Here is a 19,381-nt window from a genome sequence, read left to right as displayed (position 1 = left end):
GTGCCGGGTTCACTTAGCATGGCTCCTGGCCTGTTATAACTGTTTGGTATGCATTTCTGAAAGTCCTACAGACTATGGGAATTACAGTCAGAGCCTTCAGTTTTACTCCTTACCAAAAATAAACAACAACATGACCCACTCCTGAGTCAGAGCACACACACCAACAAGGCTTCGAGGACTCAACTCTCTGAAGATTCCTCAACAGAGATGGTTGGAGGCGAGAGGGCATCTCTGGGGCAGTATATCCTCAAAGTAGACTCTGGCATTGCTGGGTGTCCACACCCCTACCCCATCCCCAGCCTTCACTGTCTACAGACAAACTGGAAGTAGCAGTTGTTAGTCTACCTCACTCAACCCCCCAGAAGAGTCCAGTGTTTGGATAGAAAGGAAATGAAGATCGGTTCTGCAAATGTGCTATGTGGAAGCTAATAAGGCTGGCTGACCACATGTCTGTCTGTCTGTCTGTCTGTCTGTCTGTCTGTCTGTCTGTCTGTCTGTGGTGTCACACACACACACACACACACACACACACACACACTGGCTAAGCTAAAGAAATGGTCCACAGTAGAAGCCAGAGGTGAAGATTCAAGTACCTGTCATGACATCATCCCAGGTTGACTTTGAAAAAGGCTATCAATGGAACTGTCTATATAGTCTGAAAATCTGGAAACTCCAAGGGTATCAGCCTCCTAACTTGGGCTTTAACGAAAGGTAGGCAAGGAGAGGGCTCAGGGGCCCACTCAGCTCTCCTCTCCAAGCTGTGAGAGGCACGGATGCCTCTTGAGTTTCAGCTCCACAAGACCTAAAATACTTGGCATGTGGCAGATTACAAGCCAAGATTTAAATCTTTGCCCAGCCTGATAAATCGAAACAGATAGAACTGTCAGCTGCGATTAGACAAGAAGCCCACAGACCCCTGTATAAGCCTGTGCTTGATTCAGCTCTGGTGTTGCTCTTGTCTCCTTTAAGGCGTCCTGGTCAGTGAAATCCTCAAGAACATGAAGCTTGCAACTCAGCCACAGAAGTACAAAAAGCTTGTCATGTATTCTGCAGTAAGTATCTCTGTGTGCATTTAGCGTAGACATCCATGGTCAAGTGTGGGACATCATCTCCTTCGTGTCTTCATCACAAAGCATCTAGAATTAAATATGTCATTCTGCCCTTGAGGAAGTTATATTGTAATACTAAAATACCGACAGCAAGACAGTCACAGTTGTACACACCAGACAAAGCAACATGAAATCCACTAGCAAGCACTTTTGCGTTTCCAAGGAGGTAGCCAGCCAACCTTCTGCTGCAGGGCATGGGAGAGAGATGCATCGGGCATCCTGAATTAGACAGACCTGAATCTTTAAGAGAAAGGGTTAGGACAGTAAGCACTTCCTCCTTGGTATGTGGGGCTGATGAAAAGAACTGCTGCAACAGTGGACAGTTAGGAACGTGTTTTGTGGAGACTCAGGCATCGAATTAAAAGATGACAAATAACTGGTCTACCTGATATAGAACTGTGTAGCTACATGCAACTGTTTAAACCTAAGTCTATACTTACATAGAACAAGGCATCAGGCTAAATGTGGTAATTCCTGCTTGTAATCCCAGCATTTAACTAGAAGGCTAAGACAGGAAGATTGCTGAGTCCAAGGCATGTCTGGACCTCAAAGGGCAGTGTTTCTTAACCTGTGGGTCGAGACCTCTTTGGGGATGAATGACCCTTTTCACGGGAGTTGCATATCAGATAGCCTGCCTCCATATCCAATATTTATGTTACAATTCATAACAGTAGCAAAATTACGGTTATGAAATGGTAATGAAATAAGGTTGTTATTGTGGGGTCAAGACAATATAAGGAACTGTATTAAAGGGTTGAACCACCAGGAAAGTTGATACTCACTGACAGAGAACGTTCCAAGTTAGTCTGGGCTGTATACTAAAACCCTGTTTAAAACAGAAAGACACACAGAGGTGGGAGGGGAGAGGAAGGGAGGGAGGAAGAAAAAAAGAAAAGGAAGAAGAAAAGGCTTATGGGCCTCAATTGCATTGTCCACATATATGGTGCGGCCATGAAGCCACGCAGCCACACAGCCACGCAGGCAGCGTCTCTTGGGCTGGATGGCACAGACATGGAGCCTTTTTAGCATCACTGTTTTGTTAGACAGCCTTCAAACACTGCAGACCATTTGAGCTAGAAGGCTTCTAAGGACCATCTTATCCTCCATGCCAGTTGTGGTGATGTGTGAAAAGCCACAGAAAGGTGTTCACCGGGGAAGACTGTTCTGGGGAGGTATAATGGGCCAGCACTGTGGGAGTGCATCCTCCTGTAGGTGACTGGAAGCTGAAGATGGGATATGGTATAGAAGATGGTGCCTGGTGAGGGCTAAGTGGGGGTGCGGCATAAAACTAGGGTGACAAAACACACTCTGAGGTAAACAACCATTGCATTCATCATTTACTTTTTAAATCTTACACTCGCCACTTCCTTACATCTTTAACCTCCCTCAACATGCCTGGTCTCCTATACTCTAATTCAACTTTAAAATCAAAGATATTGCAAATACGTGGGAAATGTAACTTAGCATATGCCCCAGACATTTTTTTTAATGTGTTGAAAGTCAACACATCATGCAGAAGCAGGAAGGCCCTCCACAGGCATGGAACTTAAAATAAGAAGGTGGGTTTCACATTTATCTACTTAGGAAACTAAGCAAGGTGCCTAATTTCTCTGGATATCCATTTTTTTCATCTTTTAAACAAAAACAATAGATGAGTACACCCTACTGCCCAGACACGCAAGAGAAGCTCATTCTTTCCCCTCTTCTGTATTGTCATTGGGAGTGAATCAGGAGCCATCACTGTATCCTACACAGGCTGAAGTCTGTAAATCTGAATCCGGGAGCAAACCGTAAAATTGCTTGTTTTCAATCTCTGCAGCATGACACTACCGTGAGTGGCCTGCAGATGGCGCTAGATGTTTATAATGGAGTTCTGCCTCCCTATGCTTCTTGCCACATAATGGAACTGTACCATGATAAGGGGTAAGTGCCTGCTTTGCTCTTAGCAGTTTGGGTCTGTTTGTTTGTGTTTGAGATGGGGTCCTACTATGTATCCTTGGCTAGCCTGGAACTCATTATGCAAACCAGGCTGTCTGGAACGCATAGATATTTTTTATTATCCTTTATATCTTTTATTAGTATTATTATTATTATTACTACTACTAATCCTTGGAGAATTTTATAAATGCATTCAATGTATTTTGGATGTATTCGCCTCTGTCTTCCCCTAAACTCCTCCTGGATTCACCACACACACACACACACTTACACACACACACACACACACACACACACACTTTCCCAACTTCATGTCATCTATGATGGCCATTTAATCATGGGTGTGGGACTATCTGCTGGAGAATGTCAGTTTACCGGGACCACGCCTCCAAAGTAAACTAACTATTCCTCTTCTATAGCCCACCAACTAACTATTAACTAATAAACTAACTATTCCTCTTCTATAACCCACCAACCCTCTATAGCTCTCAGCTAGGCATTTCTTTCTTGACTTGTTTGTTTAGACCGCGTTTCACTACATAGCTGGGGTCAGTCGGTCTTGAACTCAGTTTGTACCACAAGCTGGCGTTGATCCTCCCTCCTCAGCCCTCAGAGTGCTGGCATTATAGCCCTGTACTGCTATGCCAGCCTGCTATTATTGGGTCTTGCTGGCTTAAGGCCATTGTGTTAGTTTCTGCTTGGTTTGGCTTTATACTCAGAGGGCAGGGATAGTGATAACAATACCTTTGACTCTTTCAATTCCATGAGCCTTTTATTGGGAAATAATGTACATACAGAAGATGGATTGAGAGAAACATCCAAAGTGAAAGAAATTAATGTTTTTAAATGAAGGCAATATAACGAGTAGGCAGACATTACATTTTTTTTTCCTTGTGGGAAGAAACTGTCTGGTACAAGACACCAAGAGGGAAAGAAAGGTACTTGATGTGTATGTAAAATATCTTTCAATTAAACAGTGCAAACCACAGCTCCTGTGACTCATATCTGTCAGCTGATAGTCATAAAGCCCTAATGCTAAGCAGTATTAACCCACTGGTGGCCTGGTATGACCCTCCACCAATGACTAGCTTGGCCTCTGAGAGAAGAAAGAGCAAAGAAAAGTCAGTTTAGAGATTTCAGATGTCCTAGTTTACTGGGACTTCGGGACTTTGGCCATTTTGAACATTCTATGAATACCTTGAAAGACACACCACGGCTGCATTACACACACGGCTGCTGCTGCATCAGCCCCTCAGAGGGCAGTGCCAGCAAGGACTGTTAATATCAGACATTTTGCTAACACAAGGCAATGTGAACTTACTACCATTTCAACCTAGGCCAAAGACAGAGAGCACCTCCCCTGGTGGCACAGCATAGTGACAGCTGCAACTGGTGCTAGCAAGGCAAAACTAACTGATGAATCTCAAACTCTCAGTTTCACATGAGCTGTGTGCTCTGATTGGCCCAGATCCATGCCTTCATTTGCATATGAGGTGCACTGTGATTGGTCCACATACCTCTTAGATAGATTTGCAGGTTGTTCAGAATCTCTTAGCAGGGAGACTCTTTCCTGTAAGGAAATATTAAAACACCGCCCAGACTTCATCCTCAGCCAATTTCTTAACTATTTACAAAGAAAGTGGGTCCACTGTGGTCAGGAGAAGGTAGATGCTCTTCCCTGAACCTCTGACTGGGTGCCAGACATGAAAAAGTAGAGCTAAAATGTCAACTTAGCTTCTCTTGCTCTCAAACACCTCACACCAATGGAGAGAAGACCCCACAGTGGAAACCAGCGAACAGATCAGTAAAAGCAATAGATCAGTAAAAGCAATAGATTAGTAAAAGCAATAGATCAGTAAAAGCTTGGAAACAAACATTCTCCCATTAACAGCAGAGTCTGAAGGCCACTCTGAGCATGTAGTTGAGAAATCTAGCTAAAACCTGAGCGTCAGCTCTAGGAGCAGGTTGTCTCTTCAGATCTAAGACAAGAAGCATTATCAACTCTCCTCAGCCCTCTCTCCTCTCTGGTGTCTGCACCACAGTCCTGAGCTTACTGGGGTGTAAAGTCCTGGGCTGGCATATTGGGGTGTGCAGTTCTAAACCTGATTTATTGGGGATGCGGTCCTGAACTTGCTTTACTAGTGTGTACAGGCCTAACCTTTCTTATTGGGATGTGAATTTATAATTTGCTGGGGCACTATAGTATGTTCTCACTGGCTCATTTTCTCTAATGGCCTCAATCAAGTCCCTATTATTAACTTTTCCACAAAGACAAAAACAAAAAACAAAAAGAAACCAGAACACACAAACTTTATCAAAAAGTCTCTCTCTCTCTCTCTCTCTCTCTCTCTCACACACACACACACACACACACACACACACACACACTCACACACAGAGGTTGTTATATTAGGATAACTTTCTCTGTACTCCAGGAAAGAATCCAAGGTTAAAAGTGATTGCTTGCTTTTAAGTTAGAACAAGGGGGATCCAAGTTAACGTAGGCTTTAGCTGTTCATTACCTGATCCTGACTCCAAGGTCATCCTAGAGTTTCTACTGAAAGAAGGAAAGATAGCAACACAAAGGAAGGCTGTTTTCAGTTCCCAGCCGTTCTTAATCCGTGAGCTGTTGAAACTGTGGGTGGCCTGGCTACCCTGCCCTTAAAGGGGTTGTTGTTTTAGAAACAGGATCTTGCAATGTAACCCAAGCAGGACTGCAACTTGCAAGTCCTCTTTCGGGTCCCTGGTGGAGTTACAGGCCTCAGTGCCACACCTGCTCTACTTCAAGGGTTTTCCTCTCTGATTTGGCATATAAGTTTAAAACTAGAAATGATATAAAGTGATTTGCTGTGCTAAAATGCCATATTTTTCTATTTTCACATTTTTAAAAGATATATTTATTTATTTTGTGTATATGAGTACCCTGTAGCTGTCTTCAGAGACACCAGAAGAGGGCATTGGATCCCATTACAGATGGTTGTGAGCCACCATGTGGTTGCTGGGAATTGAATTCAGCACCTCTGGAAGAGCAGTCAGTGCTCTTAACCACTGAGCCATCTTTCCAATCCCCCATTTTCGCATTGTGTGTCACAATTTTGTCCATTTTTGTGTGCCTTTAGTAGGCATCTTCGCCATGAGATCCAATGTAGATACTACTCTGCAGATATATTAATTCACAAAATTAACTTTCCCTTCTGCATCAGTGAATATCAGGGTCTTAGAGGCTTCACACAATGGAAATTAAGCTCTTGTGTATCTAAGCCTCCTGCTCTGGTCACCGGGTCAAGGCTGGTGTTTTGCAATGTGATAGCATATCATGACAATCAGGCACTGGGCTTTTGACCTACAGCTTGAAGCACCTTTAGGCAGCTTTTACAAAGGAGATAGGGAGTGGGAAAGGCGATTGTATCAAGTCCCCCAGTCCCAAAGAAACGTGTCTTTTTTGTTAATACTTTATTGGTTAAAATGACATACTTGATCCCATGGAGCTGCAAGGGAGTCTTCAAAATGCAGTCACTTCTGGGCCACAATTCTAGTCTTTGAAAAGATCATTATGATTTTGCTGGACTATTGGTCATCAAGGCAACTTGAAGGGGAGGAAAGGGGAGGGCTGCTGTTACTGAAAATGTCACTCCAAGATATAAGTACCAACTCATGCCCTACTGGAGAGTTTTGTTTTGTTTTGTTTTTAAAATAAATGTATCTTAAGGGATGGAGAAATGGCTTAAAGGATACAGTGTTTGCTAGGCAGAGGTGAGGACCTGAGTTCAGATCCCAGCACCCACATTAAAACTGCGTATGTGTGCATCTTACAGCCCTAGTCCTGGATGTCAAACACAGGCAGATCCTGGCATCAAATGGCCAGACTCGATAGCCAAAACAGCCAACTCCGCATCCCCCACTGAGAGACCCTGGTTCCAAATTAAGGGCAAAGCAAACAAGGAAGATGCCTGACATTGTCTTCTGATCTCCACCCATGAACACATAGGTGTGCATGCCCACACACATGCCGTATCACACACATACACACACAAACAAAACATATCTCGTGAATGAACATTGGCAGTACTGTGTTCGCCCTTTAAAGTGCTTCTTTAAAGACACGCATGGAACAGCATCTACAAGTTGAAATTCGAGGTCGTGACAATGGGACAGATCATTAAAGCCTACTTGAATTTCTCCCCTGACTCTTTCATTGGCGAGTTACTTCCACAACAGGTTGGCGCAGGACCATTCAGCCTCCCAGCTGTTTGGTTTCATAAGTAAGATTTGGGGAGAGCCCTACTTAGAACGACTCAGGAATCGAATGTGGATCCAGGTTCTCTCCGAGAGAACTTGGACTGACATCTTGGCCTAGCCCCAGTTGTCTGTGTTGTTCACGTCTGTGTTCATGGCTGAGGGAGAGGACCTATTTAGAATACTGAAGTAATCCCAGAGGGGAGAGAAAGGAGAGAGGAGTGAATGAAAATCACAGAAGGGACAGAATGTGGACGTGAGTCCCAGCATCTAGGCAGACCCCCACATTTCCCCCTCTTTGGAACTGAGTAATACTTTACCCATTGCTATAGCTTGTCATTAACAGAAATGTCCCTTTCATACTGTTCCTCATGTTGGGGTGACCCCTCCAACCATAAAATTATTTCTGTTGCTACTCCATAACTGTCATGTTGCTACTGTTATAAATCGTAATGTAAATATCTGTGTTTTCCAATGTTCCCAGACACCCCTATGAAAAGGATAGTTCAACCACAAAGGGGTCACGACCCACGAGCTGAGAATACCTGTCTTAGATGGACCCTCAAACTTGTTGCTTAGGACCTTATATGAGGCCAGTGTAATACAGGAGAGTTAAGAAATTAGGCCAGTTCATTCCCTCAACACAGAAGTGAAGAAAGCTACACCAAGGATTAAGTGCAGATTCAACAAGAATTCATAATGAATTAATTAAAAATACAACAATAGAACCTGTCTTGAGAGCGGTCTCTGCAGTTAGGAGCACATCCTGATCTTATAGAAGACTTGAGGTTGGTTCTCAGCCCCACATCGGGCAGCCCACAACTGCCTGTAATTCCAGTTCCAGGAGACCTGAGCCCTCTTCTTTTCTCCATGGATATCCATGCACACATGACATAGACTCACAAGCATACACACATATAAAATAAAAAGTCTTAAAAACAAAAACAAAAACCAACCAGTAGATCCTCATTCTTTTTTTCTTATTTTTTTTTTAGATATTTTCTTTATTTACATTTCAAATATTATTCCCTTTCCTGGTTTCCCCTCCAAAAATTCCCTCCCCCTATGCCCTCTACCTTCCCCCTGCTCACCAACCCAACCACTCCCACTTCCCAGCCCTGGCATTCCCCTACACTGGGTCATAGAGCCTTCACGGAACCAAGGGCCACTTCTCCCATTGATAACCGACTAGGCCATCCTCTGCTACATAAACAGCTGGAGCCATGAGTCCCACCATGTGTAATCTTTGGTTGGTGGTTTAGTTCCTGGGAGCTCTCAGGTACTGGTTAGTTCATATTGTTGTTCCTCCTATGTGGCTGCAAACCCCTTCAGCTCTTTGGGTCCTTTCTCTGGCTCCTCCATTGGGGACCCTGTGCTCAGTCCAGTGGGTGGCTGTGAGCATCCACTTCTGTATTTGTCAGGCACTGACAGAGCCTCTCAGGAGACAGCTATGGCCATCCAGAGACTGCCCCACCTGGGGATCCATCCCATATACAATCACCAAACCCAGACACTATTGTGGATGCTAACAAGTGCTTGCTGACAGGAGCCTGATATAGATGCTCATTCAAAGTCACACCCAGCTTTACTAATCAGAATCTTCTCTGATGAGGGATGCTGGTCCTCACCCTCTGTGCCCTGTTTATCCTAACGAGTTGGCCCTCCCAATTCCACTCCCCAAGCCTGTTACACCTGTCTTAATCTCTACATTCCCCCGCCCCCTCCAACCCCTCATGAACTGGCTGGAATTCCTTCTTTCTCATGAGCTCTTCTACTGGTCTTTAGGAATATGTTACAGCTGGGCGGGAAAGAAATCTCACAGGACAACAGTATTGCAGGACTAACAGCTCTGCCCTCTCTGCTTATCGCACCAGGGGCCACTTTGTGGAGATGTACTATCGGAATGAGACCCAGAACGAACCCTACCCACTCACGCTGCCAGGCTGCACCCACAGCTGCCCTCTGGAGAAGTTTGCAGAGCTACTGGACCCCGTGATCCCCCAGGACTGGGCCGCGGAGTGTATGGCCACAAGCAACCACCAAGGTACTGAGGACACTTCGGGTTAGTGAGCTTGCGGAGCTCAGCAGGACGTGCAGGGTGTCTTCTCAAGCCACTGGGGCTTCCAGAAAGTTCCTTTGCCTTTGTCCCCAGCTTGGAAGGAAATGGGTTGGGATTGATAACTGTATATTTTAGGAGCCTCTCACTGTAAGCCACGCCTATCTATCTAATCTTACTCCTACCTGCCGTCATCCCTCACTTGGTTGGTGTTTCTTTCAGTGTTGCCGTAAAAGAAAACCAGTTGCCGGTGTAATCAGGAATAGGAGTTAGGTCAAAGTTGTGGGGCTGCCATGGGATCCAGGATTAGCACAAAGAACTCCACTGTTGAAGGACTCAAGAGTTTTTTGCTTGAGCAGGATGGAATTAAAGCCCCACTGGAAATGTCTGATGTAATACGGGTTTCAAACAAAGCCTACGAGTTAGCGTACCCGCATGAAAAAGAAGACACTGGTCCCAGGCTAAGGTGCAAAGGACTGATTTCCCCAACAACAGCGCTCACCTGTTCCCGCCTGCTCCCACAAGGCAAAAAGATGAACAGGAGGACACCTGGAGGAGCTTTCCACACCCAGCCTAGACCAATCAGATTTTATGTGGATGTTAAAATGCGCTGGGTAGCAGAACTGAAAAATAAAAGCCTCTCTGTGTCCCTTCATGTTCCTTTCAAAGAAACTAAAACTCAAGCCTTCTGGGAAGCTCTATATATTGTCATCCATACAGCAGCTCCTCAAAGGCGCTTTGTAGTCAATAAACAACCGGACAAGAGCAAGATATCCAGACACAGCACCTCAGAGGTCAGAGTGCTTCACAGAGGGTCTCCCAAAACTCCAGTGCCTAACACGCAGAATCTAAAGCTGATACACAAGAGGAGATATGAGGGCGCACACACGTACATGCACACGCACACACACCACTGAAACAAAATACCTCCAAGTCCAAAACTTATCGGCACATTGAGTGTAGGCTACAAAAATCCGCTCAGAGGACAATGTTAAAGGCTTTCATTCTGGCACCTTCAGGAGCCATAAGTCAAGTACCAGGTCTACGGCCACTGTACACGAGGCTGTGCGCGGATGATGCTCTTTAGAGCCTGACTGGCCATGTGGCAGAACACACCTGTGGTTTTAAGGTGGCTAGAGACAAGATAGCTGCTGGAAGTGCCCTCCACGGCACGCCAGACCTAGACCATGGCCACCTCCTCTTGGGTTAGTCATGGAACTGACAGGCTTCTTTGTGTTCCTTCGTCCCCATGGAAATAACTGTCTCATAGCAGTGAGACGAGTGAGAAGCAGGGAATAAAAGCGTCATGATTAGGAAGTTCGAAGAGATGGACTTTAAAAATGAACTTTGAGAAGCTTGTGTTTATTTCATTAGAATAAAATTCCTGCTCTCTTTTTTACTTGGGAGGGGGGACAGGTGTTGTTACAGATGCGACTGTTAATGTAATATAAAATTACTCAGTTGGGTTTTAAAGTTATTTTTTTAACATTAAAATATAGTTTGAATTTCTTCTGATAACGGGTAAGCAGTAAATGGCTCTCTACCTCATCTACCCAAGGTAGAATTTTGGCAAGAAAGCATCCTTTTGCAAGTTTACAATGTGTTACAGAAGTGATATGTCTTACTCGGAACAAGAACATGTTTTGCAGCTCTATGGGTTAAGGTATGAACAAGAATTATAGGATATAAGAATATTAGAAGGATTATAGGATATGAGAATTTTATAAGATAAAATATCAGTTCTACAAAGCAAGAATTTTATCTGTTGTGTCCTCAAGACCTCAGAGAGCCAGTACAGGGCATTTTTTTTTTTTGGTGCTCAATAAATATTTTCTCACTGGTGTATAATTAGTTATCTTTCCCCCTGACCTCCCTCTCTTGATTAGACCCAGCAGCCCGAGAGTCCTGTTTAGCCTTCTCTGTGTTTTATTCCCTGGCCAGTTTGTCTCATCTTGTTAAACCTATCTGTAACGTATTTGCAGAATTTCCCCCTCAACACAGCAGCCTTAGCAATTCAATACCCAAGGGAAGAGAAATGTGACTATACTATCAGAGTGTATCAAACCAGAAGAAAGAGCAGTGCCTACCATGCTGTAGTATCCCACATAGATCCAAGGGTGAAACGTGTGTGTCTCTTCCTGACACCGACTTCCACATCTTTTCTTTGGTAGCTGGACATTGGTCATAGCTGCTCCTCACAGAACTCAGCAAGTGACCCAAACCAGAGGGGATTGCTTCTGATTCAAGTTGCCAACACCCTGTTGGTTCTAGCAGCAGAAAGCTTATTAGGAGTCTGTGGGACAAGACGGCCTCTGAAAAAAATAAACTCCATACATGAACTTCCTAGTGAAAAAGGACTAGACTCCGCCAATGTGCAAGAAAGTCTCAGCGGGTGATGCTGGAGGTGGTAGGCAGAAATTAAGACGTTCCGGATATGGGAAGTGACCACGTGGATGGGCAAGCACTTGCCTTAGCGTAGGTACTATATGGCAGAGGCTAAGCATGGTGGGCAGGAAGGGTGGATGCCATTTTAGTGAAAGCAGCAATTCTAGGACATGATTTAGCAAATAAAAGGTAGAGGAGCCCAAGATTAATTTGACAAATAGCCCTAACAGCTGAATTGTGGAGGGGTTTGAGGTCCAGCCATGGACTAAATAAAGGACACATGTTCTGAGAAAGCCAGTACCTAAAGCAAGACAAAAATTATATATATGTATTCTACATATATGAGGTGCTGGCAGCCCTGCAATTGATGTTTGTGGAGTGGATAACTAACTGTTCAACCCTCCAGACAAAACCAGACTTCCTCATGAAAGTTAGTTGGTCAGTAATAGGAGGCAGAAGCTATGAATGAGTCTCAAGTGTGACTGCTTTGTAAAGACCCAGTCATTGGCCATAATTGCAAACCTACTCTTTGTCACGTAGTATCTGTTTTGCGTAGTCACAGTTAAGAGCCCCTGCTCCATTGGGGCCCCCTCTCCCCTGCATCATCCAAGTGATTAAAACATCTTTTTCTCACCCGGATGCCATTGTCTTCAATTTCCCAGGACATGGCCATCATTAAAGGGCTTTGGCACTTTGCAGAATGACTTGCTATGCAGTAATTCAACCCCATGCCAATTTCTGCCCTCAGTGGAGGCAACTGTGCTATTGGCAATGATGATCTAGTCTGTGCCCTGCCAACCAAGTCTACACCCAAGACAGACAAGACAAACCGGGAAAGAGTTAAGAAGCAGGCTCTAGGGCTGGAGAGATGGCTCAGCAGTTAAGAGCACTGACTGCTCTTCAGAGGTCCTGAGTTCAGTTCCCAGCAACCACACGGTGGCTCACAACCATCTGTACTGGGATCCGATGCCCTCCCTCTTCTGGTGTGTCTGAAGACTTGTGTACTCACATACATAAACTAAATAAATAATTCTAAAAATAAAAACAAATAAACAGGCCCTAGCCATACAGGAGCACCATGATGAAGGACATGCAGGCAACAATGAAGACACACCACAGAAGCAATTAGCTAAGGCTATGGTGTCCAATATGTTTCTCCAGTGGGGTAATATTTAAACAGAAGCCTGAGGGAGAAAAGGAACCAGCCAGGCGAATGGAGCTGAGCAGGAAGGACAATGCCCTAAAGAAAGGGGAGAGAGAGAAAGTACAGAGGCCAGAAAGCTGAAGACAGCATGGAGTATTTTAGGAAGAGGTTAGGTGCGGAGTGCTTCCTAGATCAAGCTGCACCGTTCTGGGCATTGAAAGGTTTGGGGCAAAGGGCTGGTGCTGCCCTGGCTTCTTGTTTTTAGGAAGACCCTGGCTACAGGGAAAGGCTGGATCGCGTGGGAAGGAGGCTGAGGTAGTGGAGAATAAGAGGCTACGATAGTGACCAAGGTCTAGAATGAGAGAAAGAACAGGCTAGGGATGTAGTTCAGATGGTAGAGTGCTGATGCAGCATGCAGGAATAGCTCAGTTTGATTCAGTGGGATGGTACATGCCTGTAATCCCAGCTCTTGGGAGGTGGAGGCAGGAATTCAAGGCCATCCTTGGCTATATATCCAGCTAGAAAGATTGTGTCTGTCACATTTCCTTTAGCAGCTTTTGTGTGTGCTCATGCAATGGAGTCTCTTTTCAACCCTTCCTTGCTCCAGACCTCTTTGCAAAAAGAAACACGGATCACCATCATTTCTCAGCTTCTAGAACGGAACACTGCCAAATTTCTAAAGTTGTCTGTAGTTTAAATGAGAAGATCATTTTTAATTTTTTTAAAGACTTATTTATTATTATATCTAAGTACACTGTAGCTGTCTTCAGATGCACCAGAAGAGGGCATCGGATCTCATTATGGATGGTTGTGAGCCACCATGTGGTTGCTGGGATTTGAACTCAGGACCTTCAGAAAAGCAGTCGGTGCTCTTAACCACTGAGCCATCTCTCCAGCCCCATTTTTAATTTTTAAAAAATGGAAAGTTTCGCAGAAAGGCTGGGGTGGTGGTGTGTGCCTGAAACCTCAACACATGGACGCAGGATGATCTTGAGTTCGAGGGAGGAAATGCGCCGTGTTGGCAGAGTGCTTGGCTCTCATGTGTCAGGCCCTGGGTTCAAGATTCAGTACTGAAAGATGGAATGATAAGGGACAGAGCTGGGTGTCTTTCCTGAGGGCTTTTGTCTGTCTGTCTGTCTGTCTGTCTGTCTTTTGTTTTGGTGGGTTGGGTTTAGTTTGGTGTTTGTCTTCTTGAGTCCCTTGCCAGCTTCTTTTGGATAGATCTCTTCCACCAGCCCTTTAAAAATCACCCTTCAAGATCCCGTAGCTGCTGCCCTCCACCCATGCTTCCCCATAGCCTCCATCTTCCATGTCCACCATCCTTACTGCCATATCTAAGTGAAGAATCACAGGACTGGTATTTGCATCTACCTCTCGGTCACATCTATCCATCGAAGAGCTCATCTCGACCACTTTGAAAATAAAGGTCATTTCCTCCTAGTGTCTGTACCGGTCCTTTTTTGTGGTGTCCATCTCTGATCACAGCGCAGTCCCAGAAGATTATCTCGCCCGCATCTTCTTCCCCTTGACCAGGGTGTCTAGTCTGTCACCAACACTTTTCAACTCAGCCACAAGATTAATCAGCCTTCTAGTCCCCTTCCCCATGTCCCCACCACATCTGCAACTCCAGTTCAGAGCCTCGGTTATCTTGCCAGAGCTTTCAGTAGCTCCCTACCAAATCTGCCAGTTCTTCACCATCTTGACATCCCTAGTTACTTTTCTTAAACACAGACTAGAGTGTCTGGCTTCCAGGCATCTTAATTGCTAATCATTTTTGTGTGCTTCAGAACAAGCCTAAACTGAAAACGTAAAAACTGGGCCCCAGTATGCACATCTAGTCTTAGCCCCAACCCTGACTCCTGTGTGCCACCCATCTATAACCATTCACTGTGTCCCAAACATAGCCTGTGTGGCAATTTCTGTCTCCTGTAAAATCTTATTCCTCTCACAGGCCACCTCAAATCTCATAAGATTCCCAATTGTACCCCGTTTTGCAAATCCAATATACTCTTCTGATTGCACTTTTCTCTCTTGGAATGGCATTGGTGACATCTCCATTTCAATGTGTCACACTATCACATCCATGTCTGTCTGATTGTCTTGTTACATGTTGGGTTTCTCAGGAGCCGAGCTTATGAGGTCTCAGCACCTCCCAAAGCCTGTGTGTGTGTGTGTGTGTGTGTGTGTGTGTGTGCGCATGTGTGTGTGTGTGTGTGCGTGTGCGTGTGTGTGTGCGTGTGTGTGTGCATGTGTGTGTGCGTGCATGTGTGTGTGCGTGTGTGTGTGCATGTATATGTGTGTGTGTTTGTGCGTGTGTGTGCGCTCACTGCATGAAAGTCTGGGGATGCTTGTTTCATGGGACTGCTCTGGTAGCATAGGCAAAATTAATGGGCTAATTAAAAATTAAATTTCTAAAGTCAGAAAATTAACCATGAAAATTAATATACCTTTTTCACTCACTATTGTAGCCAAGCTAGGTGGAAGCTTAAAACCTTTCTAAGTTAGCATTCCAAATGGTAGAACTACAGGCTGTGTTATCATTCCCAGCCCCCTGAAAACCATCTTTTAAGACATATAAGAGTGTGTGTGTGTGTGTGTCTGTGTGTATGTGTGTGTGTATGTGTGCACACTCAGCAAGGCGCAAATCATTAGTATCTGTCCCTCTTCCTTCTTTCCGTCTAGTCTCTTCTTTCTGTTCTTCAAGTCTACTTGGTTCTCTCCAACTTTATCCCAGCTCCATGGACAGTGCTAATAAACTGTCTGTTAGGATTTAACTTTCCTAAAATTAGATTTTTCATGGCACTAAAAAGCATCCTGATCGTGGGGAAAACACTGAACTACAAGTTGACACTTCGTGAGTTCTGAGTCATTATTTTTGGTGGTGTTTGCAGGGGAGGGGTGGTTGTTTTGTGTTTGAGACACAGTTTCATGTATCTCAGGGTAGCCTCAAATTCCCCATGCAACTGAGGAATGTCCTTGAACTTCTGACCCTCCTGGCCCCATCCCCTGACATATGAGATTATGGGTGCATCCCCACCCATATCCAATTTATACAGTATCAAGATTCAAACCCAGGCCTTTGCTCCTGACAGGCAAGCACGCTACCAGTTGGGCCACACCCTCATTTTAATCTCTCATTTTAGTATTATTATATTGACACTTATGTCCCAGGTACTGATCTATGTATGATCCATAGATACAAATAGATACAGTTCTTATACCCTGAAATGTATAGTCAATTAGAAGAAACGAGGGGCAGATGATACATAATAAATGTAGTGAGAGTTTTTAAAAGATTCAGATTATAAGCACTTGTTGGTAAAAGGGAGTGGAGAATGCAGTAGGAACTTTGAACTGGGAAGAATTCATTGAAAAGAGCAGACTTGTGCAAAGACAGGAAAGGAGCGCCCCATCTGGGGGGTCTGTAGGATGAGCATTCCAGCAATGCTAAAAGCTGAAACAATAGCACCAAGCGGGCATGCTAAGGGGTGTTGGAAGAGAAGCTGGAAGGGCAGCGTGGCTGGAAGAGTCACCATCAGGACCTCAGCTTCTGCTCAGGCAGACACGAGTATCCATCCATCACACACTTCACCTGAAGGCGCCAAATGGCAAGGCTTGACTTGTAAGCATGTGGCTGCTGTGTTTAAAACAGATTGTGAACGGAATAGCAAGAATAGAAGCTGGGGATAGGTAAAGAGTCCATTACAGTGGTCCTGGCAACCAGGGGCAGCTCAAAGCAGATGGTGGCAGAGATGGAGAGAGCCCTTGGTTTCTGGATTTCTTTTTTCTCAGTAGAACTGACAGGTTTTCCTGGAAGGGCAGGTGTAGATTATCTAAGGAATAATAAAGGAATCATGGAAGACTCATTTTTACCCCCACCCCTTAACCAACAGAAGGAAGTTTTCATCATCCAAGGGGAGGGTGGCAATGAGAAAAACAGATCCGGGTAGAGGAGGCTTGGGTATTGTGTTTTTGCCTTAAGACTGAAATGCCTAGTGGATGTCCAGAGGAATCCATAGGCTCTGTTATCCAAGAGCCCATGTGCCAAGATCCCAGCAGATACTTGATGTAGCAGAGAATATTCAACCTGTACATAACAATGCTTTTTCCTGTACATAGACACCTATGTTAAAGTTTAATTTATAGATTAGGCAAGGTATAGATGAACAAGAACAGCTGGTAAGAAAACACAACGAAATTGGAGACGTGGCTCAACGGCTCAAACACTTCCCTGCCTGACGCACTTGAGGACTCGATCCTCAGGACCTCATAAATCCCAGTGTGGTGATGGCACCCTTCTATACTCTTGGAAGATGGAGACAGAAGGATCGCAAGTTCAAGAAGTTCCTTGGCTACTACATAAAAAGTTCCTACCTAGCTGGGCCACATAAGACATGTTTTCAAAAATGAAAGAAAAATACAACAATTATGTAAATGAATTAAAAGCTAATGCCAATGAAGGGTATATACTATAACTTCTCCTCATGGATCCAGTTTCTGGCATTACAACTCTTGTGTCTTTAACCATTACTGAGTAAAATAAGGGTTACTTGAAGGAACACAGGCACTGAAATACACGACAACTGCCTAGGAAGCAAGGTGCCATGGTGTCATTGGTGGGCAGGACATGCAGCAGAGACTTGATTGACAATGGATGACTCGCTTCACATCACGGGTGGGATGGGATGGGATATCAGGAGATACCATCATGCTTTGCAGAAAGGTGTAGCCTTTAAAAGGTATGAGTCATTTATTTCTGGAATTTTCCATTAATATATTCATACAATGGTTGACTACCACGGGTACCTGACAGAAAGTGAATCCATATGTAAGGGAGACTACTACATACCAAGAACACACTGGCTTAAGTCAAGCTTAAGCATAAAGTCACAGCTGGAGGTGAAGGTAGATTCGGGGGTCATACACATATAGATGGATTCGGATTCATGAGCCGGATAAGATCCTGTGTTTCTAGGACAATAAAATTATCTGCTGACCTTGACCAAACGATCTCTGCTTCCTCCTTTCCTCCCTCTGGGATAAGGTTAGACTACATCAGTGATGTCCATCTGTGTTCCCGAAGCGCTAGAGTCTACAGATGGGCCATCAGGACCATTAACTATCAAGGGATCTTTTTCAAAAATCACAGACTCATGCTACTCCATGCTTATGCAAAAACAAACAAACAAACAAACAAACAACAACAACAAAACACTTCCCAAGGTCAACCTATGCTTAAAAATCAATTTTTAAAAATGAGATGATTCAACCTCTTTTAGTCAGTTGCTTGAATTATTCCGATAGTCCTCTGAACTTGTGAGCAGATTCGATTGATAATTTAGCCGTATGAAAATGCATAAAATCCAGTGAGGAAGCTGAGGCAGTAGGATCGCAAGGTTGAGTCTACTCCATGGAGGTGAGGGGGGGAGAAAAAAGTCAGGGCAGGAAGAAGGAAAGGGAGAGAGGCACGGAATCAGTCTTCGTTATGAGATGACCTTGGAGATTCCCCGGCCAGTTTCCTTCCGTTTGTAGTAGAGAGCTGAGGCCAAATGTCAAAGGTCTTGCTGAAACTAGGGGTCACCTCCTGACCCCTAACCCTTCGGTCTGTTCACCATGCTTTACTGAATCCAAGGCTACTTCAGAAATTCCTCTAGAATTTACAATTAAGGCAGGCAAGCTGGACAGGATGGCCCCCACCCGTAATCCCAGCACTTGGGAGGTTGAGGCAGGAGGATCAAGAGTTGAAGCTAGCTCATCTTTGGCTACATAGGGAGTGAGACATATGTGAGACCCTGTCTCTAAAAACAAGCAAGTAAGCAAACAAAGACAGAAGGACAAAGAAGGCAAAAGTTATATAAACTATATTTTTGTACATGAAATGAGCATCTTTCTAATTTTTAAATTAAGGTCTAAGTTCAACAATGGTGTATGATCTTCGTCTTCTTTAGAGTTTATTGTTGTGATCTTCATGCGTTCTTAATGTCCTAATTTCACGTGTATTTCTCCTTTCGCAGTGCTGAGGGTTATCCTTGCCACTACGTTTTGCCTGGTAACGGGGATCCTGGTGATACTTCTGCTTGTCCTCATCCGCCACGGGCCCTGCTGGCAGAGAGACGTGTATCGGAACATCTGAACAGACAGCTGACCTCCGGGGACATCTCTCAATGAAGCAGCACCGGCAAGAAGCTCTTCTGCCATGTGGGCTCCGTCCTGCCCATGCCCTCCCTTTAGAACTTGCCTAGAGTTGGTGTGAGCTCGCTGCCACGGGAGAGAGGGCAGAGCTGGCAGGTCAGTTATGTCTCCTTACCACAGAGCTGCTCACAGGGACTAGGATAGGACTGTTGCAAGGGATGCCTCTGTTCTCTTACATAGAGGTCCTGAAAGAAGAAGCCAAATTCCAACCTTGTGACTATGAAGATGAAAGGGAGAGAAAGTGGGGCCAAGATGTAGGTTAGATCGCACCAGGTAACTCAGGATGTTAGACTAGAAGTAGAAGATCCACAGAAAAATGAC

At 44.6% G+C, this 19,381-nt stretch overlaps 1 protein-coding gene across 2 annotated transcripts in view; it reads left to right on the top strand.

The window, feature by feature from the left end:
- Positions 1-19,137, top strand: part of Acpp (acid phosphatase, prostate) — a 43,772-nt gene extending 24,635 nt beyond the window's left edge. Inside the window, exons 8-11 of one of the 2 annotated variants that reach the window (XM_021207536.2) lie at positions 970-1,052; positions 2,929-3,032; positions 9,158-9,327; positions 18,883-19,137. In XM_021207536.2, coding sequence (XP_021063195.1) covers positions 970-1,052; positions 2,929-3,032; positions 9,158-9,327; positions 18,883-19,001 — 476 coding nt within the window. In that variant the 3' untranslated portion in view covers positions 19,002-19,137. Of the gene's footprint in view, positions 1-969; positions 1,053-2,928; positions 3,033-9,157; positions 9,328-9,698; positions 9,870-18,882 lie in introns of those variants that run through there. The other variant, XM_021207537.1, reaches the window with a different exon arrangement.
- Positions 19,138-19,381: the final 244 nt, after the last annotated feature.

This window comes from Mus pahari, chromosome 10 (genome assembly GCF_900095145.1).
Source record: "Mus pahari chromosome 10, PAHARI_EIJ_v1.1, whole genome shotgun sequence".
NCBI lineage: Eukaryota > Metazoa > Chordata > Mammalia > Rodentia > Muridae > Mus > Mus pahari.
The sequence above is the reverse complement of the archived record's forward strand: the minus strand, read 5'-3'. Positions and strand labels throughout refer to the sequence as shown.